The sequence below is a fragment of the Giraffa tippelskirchi genome, chromosome 13 (genome assembly GCF_054371585.1).
Source record: "Giraffa tippelskirchi isolate mGirTip1 chromosome 13, T2T-mGirTip1v1.2.pri, whole genome shotgun sequence".
Lineage (NCBI taxonomy): Eukaryota > Metazoa > Chordata > Mammalia > Artiodactyla > Giraffidae > Giraffa > Giraffa tippelskirchi.
Genome location: NC_137287.1, coordinates 104,932,400 through 104,942,488, shown reverse-complemented (window position 1 = coordinate 104,942,488; position 10,089 = coordinate 104,932,400). Strand labels below are relative to the sequence as shown.

General features: G+C 56.6%; 1 protein-coding gene across 2 annotated transcripts; it reads left to right on the top strand.

Moving 5' to 3' along the window:
* Nucleotides 1-93: 93 nt before the first annotated feature.
* E2F1 (E2F transcription factor 1) lies at nt 94-9,160 on the top strand. Of its 2 annotated transcripts, XM_081559751.1 has the most exons (8): nt 102-487; nt 5,208-5,298; nt 5,682-5,901; nt 6,711-6,863; nt 7,808-7,922; nt 8,018-8,243; nt 8,362-8,547; nt 9,018-9,160. In XM_081559751.1, exons 1-8 carry the CDS (start codon nt 227-229, stop codon nt 9,134-9,136), a joined length of 1,371 nt encoding a protein of 456 aa, XP_081415877.1. In that variant the 5' UTR covers nt 102-226; the 3' UTR covers nt 9,137-9,160. The 2 variants fall into 2 exon arrangements, with proteins under 2 accessions (XP_081415876.1, XP_081415877.1); XM_081559750.1 differs by lacking the exon at nt 9,018-9,160 and having other exon boundaries at nt 94-487; nt 8,362-8,797.
* Nucleotides 9,161-10,089: the final 929 nt, after the last annotated feature.

Sequence of the window (10,089 nt, the reverse complement as noted above, 5' to 3'; positions counted from 1 at the left end):
CAACTCCGTCACATTACGGACAGCCAATGGTGGCAGCGCTCGGCGGCTCGTGGCTCTTTCGCGGCAAAAAGGATTTGGCGCGTAAAAGTGGCCGGGACTTTGCAGGCAGCGGCGGCCGGGGGCGGAGCGGGATCCGGAGCGGGATCTAGCCCTCGCCTCGGCCTGCCGCCATGGGCCCGCGCCGCCGCCGCCGACTGCCACCCGGGCCGCGCGGGCCGTGAGCGCCATGGCTGTGGCCGGGGCCCCCTCGGGCGGCCCTTGCGCGCCGGCGCTGGAGGCCCTGCTCGGGGCCGGCGCGCTGCGGCTGCTCGACTCCTCGCAGATCGTCATCATCTCCACCGCGCAGGACGCCAGCGCCCCGCCGGCCCCCGCCGGCCCCGCCGCACCCGCCGCCGGCCCCCGGGACCCTGACCTGCTGCTCTTCGCCACGCCGCAGGCGCCCCGGCCCACACCCAGCGCGCCGCGCCCCGCGCTCGGCCGCCCGCCGGTACGGACACCAGGGACACTGGGCCGAGTGCGCTGCCTGGACCCCCGCGCAGACCCGGGCGGGGCGCAATGTTTGGCCCGGCTGCAGCGGGGGCGGGGGAGGGTGGGCTGAGCCGCCCGGGCAGGGCGGTGCCGAGCCTGGGTTGGGCCTCGGGGCTCCGCCCTGGGGTGCGGGGTGACCTCGGGCCAGTCCTTGTTTGCAGCTCTGTGTTCTGGGCCTCAGCTTCCTCGCCGGATCAGACTCAATGATAATAATAGTCCACGTGTATTCAGCTGTCGCTGACTGCATGCCAGGCTTCTGGCTGACTTCAAGGCAGCTAAAACTCACATCCATGCTGTGAGCTTGGTGTTGTCACTGTGCCCATCTGAACTGTGCCCAGAGAGGGGAAGTGGCTTGCCCCCTGGTCACAAGGCTGCAAGTGGGATTTAAACTGAGGCCTGCTGGCTTCAGACCAGAACTTGTGGCTGGGTGGTGGGCATGGCTGCTTGGGGAGATCAAAGTGGGGTGTTCTGGGACCTGACCGTAGAAGAGCCATTGAGGAGACCCTCCTTCCTGCCTCTGGGACTGCCAGGTGCAGGCCTGGCCCTCCGGGCCTCTGGGGACAGGCTGCCTGGCTGGGAGGCCTTCTCTGCAGGGGCGGGGGTGACTAGGCCAGCTGCTGATCCCCTCCTTCTGCCTGTCCTTCCATCTGCCACCCTCCACCCTCCCAGGCCCTGGTTGCCATGGAACCTCATTAATCAGGCAGGCAGACCCCCGGGCCCCAGTGGAAGTCCTGGGTGGGCTAGGCCTCTGGGAGCTGGAGAGGAGGCCCCCAGTGCCAGGAGAGAGTAAATGCCCCAGGGAGATCCCTTGATAAAGTGCTCCCTGCACAGCAAGAGGCTAAAGACAGTTGAGACTAGGGGGCCCAGAGAGGTATCTGAATTAGGGGGTGGGGGGAAGGAGGGGGTGGAGGCCTAGAGCTTGGTCCTGTGGGCTGCAGGACAGGGTGTGGAGACCAGTTTGACTGGTGCAGCCTGTGGGTAAAGTTAGGGCATGGATGGGCAGGCAGGATGGGGTCTCAGCACAGTTGGCTGAGCAAGTTGAGGCAAGGAGGCAGGACCCAGGGCAAGGAGGTGGAAGCCCAACTGCTGACGGAGGCCTGGGTGGCAGCTGGTCCCTGAGGCATCCCAACAAGGTTCCCCCGACCCCTTTGGCCCCCTGCCCAGTGCGTCCTTCCTTCCGGAATCACTGAGATGCTAATAATAACAATAGGAGGCACCATTGTTTTGAGACTGTTTTGTGAGTTAGGCCATGTGCCAAGCACTTTACCCAATTAACTCGTTTAACTCTGTCAACAACTTTCCCGTTTTGCAGATAGGGAAGTTGAGGCTTAGATATGTTAGAACCTTCCCTGGTGAGTCAGCTCGTGAGTGGTGGGACCAGTCCAGATTTCCTGAGTGGTTAACTGTTGGCATGCCTTACTTCCTGGAGATGCTAATAGAGATTGAAGGAAGCCCAGGGTCCCTTCCTCCTAATGAGTGAGAGGGAGGGAAGTTGCACAGGGTGGGTTCCCTGATTGGTCTCCAGTACCCCAGCAACCTGTCCCTGCAGGTACCAGCTTGGAGCCTGAACGAGTAGCCTCCATTTAGCTGATTGACAGGTGCTTAGGCCTAGGGCTGTCCTGCCCTTGGGCAATGGAGCTTCAGGCTCAGAGGGACAGCCAGGGACTGGGATCAGGAGGTTTGCCCTCTGTTCCACGCCCGGGGTGTCAGGGGCAGCCTCATTGGGTCTGAGCATTCCATTCATTCAGCAGTTGTTAGTGAGTGCCTCTGAGATTCTAGGCACAGAGGCAAGTAAAGAGCCTCTGCTGTCACAGTACTTAAGGGCTAGTAGGTGTTTTCTGCCGTGAGCAGGGGTAGGGCCCGGTACCACCTTGCTGCTGAAGTCCAGAAACATGGGCCCAGCTTTTGCTGTCCAGCACCCCCTAACATTGTACCTGTAAGTAGCCACTGGCTATCTGAGCTGTGGCCTCCACTCACCGTCTGCACTAGCATTTGTTTGGGGGCAGTCCTTGAAACAAGCTACAGGCTCAGCTTCTGCACAAGTGAGCATTCATTGAGTACCTCCTGCCTACAAGGCTCTGTGCAATTCAGCCATTCCTTCTGGCTCTTCTGTCCACATCTCCACTGTTGTCATGGCTCTTAAAAAACAAACTGCATATAATACATATTTACTGTAGAAGAAGAGATGAGAAAGTTGAGGGGGACAAGATCCCCAGCCCCATTCATTTTTCCTTTTTTCTCTTCCAGAGTCTCCTTTTTTTTTTTAAGGTGGTTATGACATCTTTCTGAAGTTTTAGAAATTGAAGTTTTTCCTTTACTTCTGTGTTCCAATAGCACATCATCCCTACTTTAGAGACAAGGCAGCAATTCCTTATGGTCCTCGCCCTGATACCAAGGTTACTCTTGAAATGGATTCTATAATAATACAAACTGAACCAGAGAAAATGGTTTCATGAGCTTTTTAATCCCCAAAAGGGATCACATAAATGCATTGCTTCGTAACCATGTTTTTCTTGTCAATAAGTCTTTGGGAGAGTTTTGTATCAACCTGCCCCCGTCCTTCTTGACAGCAGTGTGGTATTCCAAGGGCTGGATGAACCAGTTTTTGTGGCCTCTCCCATGGATAGGTATTTGAGTCATCTGGATTTATTTCATCCCTGCTTTTTGGGTCCCTGTACCTGCATCTCTGGAGAACAGTGGCAGAGATGGGCATCCATCTGCCTAAGTGTGGCATGGATCTGCCTTCAGCATGGGCACCCTTTTGAGGGGGCAGGAAGGAGGCAAAGGATGCGGTTGGCTGGAGCATGCTGGGGTTCAGGGCTTTGGGGCAAGGCTGGAGAGCCAGGTACATTGTGGTTTGGCTTGCGGGAGCCTGGCTTCCGGATGAGCTTCTGCCCGGCCCACTAAGGTTCGAATCCTGACTCCACCTCTCACTGTGTGACCTCTGCGAGGTGCAGACTCCTCAGGAAGTGGAAGTCATCAGAACCCCTGCTGCAAGGTGGCTGGAGGTTGTGGGTGATCACATGCAGGTAGAGCAGTTACCTAGCGGTGCTCAGGACACAGGAAGCACTCAGCATGTGTTAACTCTGATATTGACAGACGCCTGAGGAAATCGAGGAGTGCCTGCATGAGAGGGAGTGTCTGAGTCGGGTAGCATGTAGGGTTGTTCATTCAGCAAACATATGCTGATGCCCAGACCCTGTGTGCAGAGATTATTCAGACCCAGTGCCTGCCTCTGAGGGGCTCCCTGGCCTCTGGGTGAGACAAACACACCTGCAGAAATTTGTGGCAAGAGACCATGTGGGGAAGGGTTGGGTTTGCAGCGCTCCTGAGGGAGAAAAGGCTCAGTTTCTATTGTGCTATTGATTGGAAAGACTGAGGTGATGGGTAAGGTGCCTCTCTATGGAGGGGGAAGCGTTGGTGTGAACTGGGAGGGAGGGAGGCGAGGGCCAGCCAGGGAGGGACCAGCACGGGCTAAGTCTTGGAGGCGCAGGTCTATGAAGAAACTCAGAAGCTCAGCAGAAGTTCCTGTGGAGAAGTGGTGGCAGGTGAGGATACTAAGGTGGAGGGGACAGATGGAGGCAGGGAGACCAGTGGGAAGACAGCTGGATGGTCCAGATAGGAGGTGCCCGTGGCTGTGGTGACGGGATTTTTGGCAGCTAGATGCGATGAGGGCAGTGGGTGGGCCTGAACCAGGAAACCTAGCTGGTTCTAGCTCAGGAAACCCTGTGGGTGGCGGAGGGGCAGGTACAGCTGGTTTGGGTCAGGATATGAAGGAGATGCCTGTGAAATCCCTGGAGTAGTCTCCATCCTCGTGCGGGAATCCTGGCTCTGGCACTTCCTGCCTGTATCACCTTGAGTCTTTCTGGGCTTCAGTTGTCCTACCTGTAAAATGGGGCCATGATTGTGCTGCCGTATTCACGGACAAATCAGAAACCAGAGAGAGGTAGTGACTCATTCAGGGGATCTGTATCCCAACGGCTTAAAACATCAGACATCTGTTATCATATGGTTTCTGAGGGTGAGAAATTCAGGGGTAACTTGGCTGGGTGCTTCTGGTTGAGGACCTCTTCTGAGGTTAATGCCAAAATATTGGCCTGGCTACAGTCATCAGAAGGCATGACCAGGGTTGGAGGATGTGCTTCTAAGCCTGCCCGTGTTGCTGTTGGGGGTGTGGCTTTAGTTTCTTGCCACTTGGGCCTCCTTAGGGCTACCCGAGTGCCTACGTGACATGGCCGCTAGCTCCAACCACGGGAGGAATCCAATAAAGGGCAAGGAGGACGCTTCAGTGCCTGTGTGACCCTGTCTCAAAAGTGACACACCGCCACTTCCACCACATTCTGTTCATTAGAAGCGAGTTACCAGATTGGGCCCGTACTTAAGGGAACATTGGGCTCCACCTGTTGAAAAGAGGAGAAGCAAAAAAAACTTGCAAACTACCACAGGTCCCCCAGGAAGGTAGTGGCGGAACTGGGGCTTGAACTTCTGCCTTCCAGTTGAGTGCTCTGTCCTGTGGGGTAGGATCGTGCCGCCTGGGACCTCCCCCTCACTCACACTCTTGGGCATCCTGGTAGAGTGACTGGGGCAGGGGTTGGCCCAGGAGCACCCGGTCCTCAGCCAGGTCTCTTGCGGCCCCACTCTCCTGGTTACTGGGCATCCTCCCATTGTTTTTGCCATAGGTGAAGCGGAGGCTGGACCTGGAAACCGACCATCAATACCTGGCCGAGAGCAGCGGGCCAGCTCGGGGCAGAGGCCGCCACCCAGGAAAAGGTACCCCCAGGGCTTGGGCTCAGGCAGACCCCCTGGCCAGACCCACACTGAGGGGGTGTGGACAGACAGGCATGCTTGCAGACTAAGCTCTGGTCTATCAGGCCTGGGTCTGATCCAGGCCTTGGGGGGCCCCAAGGGGCAGCTGGAGTGGGCGCCTGGCATGGCTTCCCCAAGCCTTAGGGGGTGGGAAGTTCCCCAGCCGGAAGAGGAATGCTGTGGTTGGCAGGCAGCAGCCATGGGGCCTCCCTGCTTGGCCTTACCAAGGAGAAGGAACCATCTGCCCCCTCCCACCCCCACCCTGCCATCCTCCTGCCCTGCCGTTGCCAGGGAGCCCATTGTGGCTGGGGGTGGTGCTGAGGAACCTTGTCCTGCCTGGCCCCCAGGTGTGAAGTCCCCAGGGGAGAAGTCACGCTATGAAACATCGTTGAACCTGACCACCAAACGCTTCTTGGAGTTACTGAGCCGCTCGGCCGACGGTGTGGTCGACCTGAACTGGGCGGCCGAGGTGCTGAAGGTGCAGAAACGGCGCATTTATGACATCACCAACGTCCTGGAGGGCATCCAGCTCATCGCCAAGAAGTCCAAGAACCACATCCAGTGGCTGTAGGTACCAGCCGAACAGGGGGGTAGGCGGAGGCGTGGGGTGGGCCGGGCGAGAGGAGCTGAGAGGCATACCTGCTGTGGCTGCCCGTGTCCCCATCTTACAGCTGGGCAAACCGAGGTTTAGAGAGGAGAGCTGGCTTCCCTGAGGTGATGGATGCGGGAAAGAACACAAATCCTACATATCTAGCTCAGCGCAGCTTTCCATTTCTTCACCTGGGTAACCACCATCTGGATAAGGATGAGGAACCTTTCCAGCACCCCAGAAACTTCCCCTGTGCCCCTTCCCAGACACTGTCCCTTCCTCATACCACCCAGATGACCACTGTTCTGGCTTCTGTTGCCATCGATGAGCTTGGCTAACAGCTGTTTTATTCTGGTTAATTCTTAGTTTTTTTTCCCTGTTTTCACCTCTTTCCCCGGTCACCTTACTCCACTCTCTGACACATTTGTGTTTTCAGTTTTGGGTAGATATTCCATTCTACATTTATTTATTTATTTGTTTTCTTTTCGCTTGATATGTCTTACAAATGCTTCCCTTTTTGCGTCTAATTCATTCATGTCTTTTTACACAACTACAGAGTGTTCCACGGCATGTCTGCCCTCGTGTACTTATCCAGCCCCCTACAAGGGCCATGTGGGTGTTCACAGACATTCAGGCCTGAGTCTGAACCCAGCCAGTCTGCTTTGGAAGCCCGGCTGAGGAGCCAAGCCGTGAGGGGCAGGGGGCAGCAACAGACTGGTTGCTGAGGGTCACAGCTCCAGGGAAGAGGGGCTGGGAGCTGCTGACCCCTCCCGTTGCCTCCCGGCAGAGGCAGCCATGCAACGGTGGGGATCGGCGGGCGGCTTGAAGGATTGACCCAGGACCTTCAGCAACTGCAGGAGAGCGAGCGGCAGCTGGATCACCTTATCCACGTCTGCACCACACAGCTGCGTCTGCTCTCCGAGGATGCTGACAGCCAGCGATATCCTTGAACTGCCTGGAGGGTGACCAGGGCCCCATCCAAGTGGGAGTAGAGGGGCTACCCTGGGCCCTGGATTCAGGAGAGGGTTCTGGCTTTGGATACCGGTCCTGGCTCAGCATTCACTCACAGTGTGACACTGGACAAGTTACTTAACCTCTCTGAGTCTCAGCTTCCTCTGGAAAAGGGGAAAAACAATACTATTTCAAAGCTGTACAGATTAAAACCAGAAAAGCTAGTATCAGTAATAACAAACACTTATTTAATACAGGGATTCAATACCTGGTTGTAGCTTCAAGGTTAGAGTTGCTTTTATTTACAAAAATAGAAACTTTATTTTGAAAGAAGTTATGTTTATACATTTTGGAGATAACAGCTCAGATGGTAAAGAATCTGCCTGCAGTGTGGGAGACCTGGGTTTGATCTCTGGGTCAGGAGGATCCCCTGGAGCAGAGAATGGCAACCTATTCCAGTATTCTTGCCTGGAGAATTCCATGGAGAGAGGAGCCTGGTGGGCTATAGTCCATGGGGTCACAGAATCAGACACGACTGGGCAACTTAACACACACACACACACTAACTGACATCAAGGTCATGGGTCAGATTAAATTCACACACACACACACACACACACACACACTAATTGACATCAAGGTCATGGGTCAGATTAAATTCTTAGGACCATGACTGGATTTAAGTAATTTTTATGAAATGATTATAGGCAGCCATCATTACCTTGAGATTCAATAGGCAGAGTGATCTCACTGTACGGATGTAGAAGCAGGCTCAAGGGCATGAGATCTGCTTGAGCACCAACTATGTGCCAGGCCCTGGAGTGGGCGATGCAGAGGACAGGAGTGACGAGGCAGGGATGGGCTCTGCCTTCTGAGCTTTCTGGGTGGGTGGCCCCAAAGGCCAAAGATCATGTGGTCCTTGACTCCACCAACCCTGGCCTACGTGACCTGCCAGGACCTTCGTAGCATCGCGGACCCCGCAGAGCAGATGGTCATGGTGATCAAGGCCCCCCCCGAGACCCAGCTCCAAGCCGTGGACTCCTCGGAGGTGAGACCTGGGAGTCTAAACCGGACCAGGACAGGCTGGGCTGGGCTGGTAGTCCAGCTGAGCCTCAGTTTACCCCGCCTGCTACCTCCACCCAGACCTTTCAGATCTCCCTTAAGAGCAAACAAGGCCCCATCGATGTTTTCCTGTGCCCTGAGGAGAGTGTGGGCGGAACCAGCCCTGGAAAGACCCCGTCCCAGGGGGCAGCTTCGGGGGAGGAGGACAGGGCAGCTGACCTTGCCCCTGCAGTGCCGCCGCCACCATCATCACCCCCCTCAGCCCCTGCCATGGATCCCAGTCAGTCCCTGCTCAGCCTGGAGCAAGGTTGGTGACAGCCGGGTGGGCGGGGTGGGGCGGGCCCCTCTCCCAGGTGGGTGGGCAGGTGTGGCAGCCCCTTCCTTCCGGGGTGTCCCCGGCCTGTGATGCTCCCCCGTCTCCCCAGAACCTGTGCTTTCCCGGATGGGCGGCCTGCGGGCCCCCGTGGACGAGGACCGCCTGTCCCCGCTTGTGGCGGCCGACTCACTCCTGGAGCACGTGAGGGAGGACTTCTCCGGCCTCCTCCCCGAGGAGTTCATCAGCCTGTCCCCCCCGCACGAGGCCCTCGACTACCACTTTGGCCTTGAGGAGGGTGAGGGCATCAGAGACCTCTTCGACTGTGACTTTGGGGACCTCACTCCCCTGGATTTCTGACGGGGCTCAGGGGGACCAGGGCCTCCTGAGATGCCCACCCCATCTCTGCAGTCCTGGAGCCCCCCGCCCCTGGCCGTCCTAGCCTAATTGGAAACGTTTAATTTATGCCCCTCTCTCCTACCTCCAGAGGCTTCTAGCTCTGGAGTCTGGCTCCTGCCAGGAGGCTGAGCAAGCCAGGAAGGGAAGAATTATGTTTGTGGTGTGTTTGTGCATGCACCCAACCCCTGATGTGTGTGTCCACGGGGTGAGGGGTGTGTGAGCATGTGTGTGTGCATGTCCCGGGGAATGAAGGTGAACACATCTGTGCGTGCACTGAAAACACGCCCCAGTGTGTCCACGTGTGTGTGCATGAGTCCATGTGTGCGCGTGGTGGGGGCTCTAACTGCACTTTTGGTCTTCTTGCTCCAGGGGCCCCACGAGGCCCAGGGTGGCCACCTGCCCCCAGAATCCTGTGTGCTGACCAGGCCAGGTGGCGAGGCCTTGGCCTGCTTGTTGGCAGGACAGCGAGAGCACTTCTATCGTCTTAAAGGTTTTTCTGATTGAAGCTTTAATGGAGCGTTATTTATTTATCAAGGCCTTTTTGGCAAGCTTGGGGCATCGGCAAAGGGTAGGAGGGATGTGGGACTGGTGCCGCAACTCCCTTACCCCTTGAGCGAGGGCAGGGGTCCCTGAGCTGTTCTTTGCCCCACTCCGAAGGAGCTGAGGCCTGAGTGGTTTATTTATTCAGAAAGCGAGGGAGGGAGACACAGACTGACTGACAGCCATGGGTGGATCGAGGGGGTGGCCCCTCCCCACGGGGTCACTGCAGGGCCCCAGCTGCCCCCAGGATGGATGTGAGATGGGAGAGGTGAGTGGGGGACCTTCACTGACAGGGTGGGCGGGAGGGGTGGGGTGAAGGGCCTCCCCCCCAGCCCAGACCACAGGGCCCCTTCCTGTGGCGTTTGAAGTGCCCCCTCCACCCCACTTCTTGCTCTGCCCCACCCTCCAATCTGCACTTTGATTTGCCTTCCTAACAGCTCTGTTCCCTCTGCTTTGGTTTTAATAAATATATTGATGGTGTTTGGGCCCGGTTTGGGGACTGTGTACTGGGAGCAGGTCTGTGGGTGGAAGAGGTCATGGTTGATGGCGTGATGACCGTTCCCTACTTTCCGTTTCCCTGTCCCTGCCTGGTTTCATTTTATTTGAGCCTCACAGCCCCAAGAATGATTGGCTTCATCACCTTTTTTTATTCTAATTAAACTGAAATGAATTCCCTTTTTTTCCAGCCACAGAGAGGCCACTCTGATCAGTTGGCTATGCTCCTTCCAGATGTTTCTGGACATTTGTAAACAGGCAGCAGATAATTACAACCGGCTGATTCTGTGTCAGGTTTTGGGGACATGTGTTCCCTCCCTTTGTGGAGCTCTCAGAATCTGCTGGAGGAAACTCAAATGAGAAAGTCAGGGAGGGCTTCCTGGGAAAGGTGGTGCCTGACCTGAAG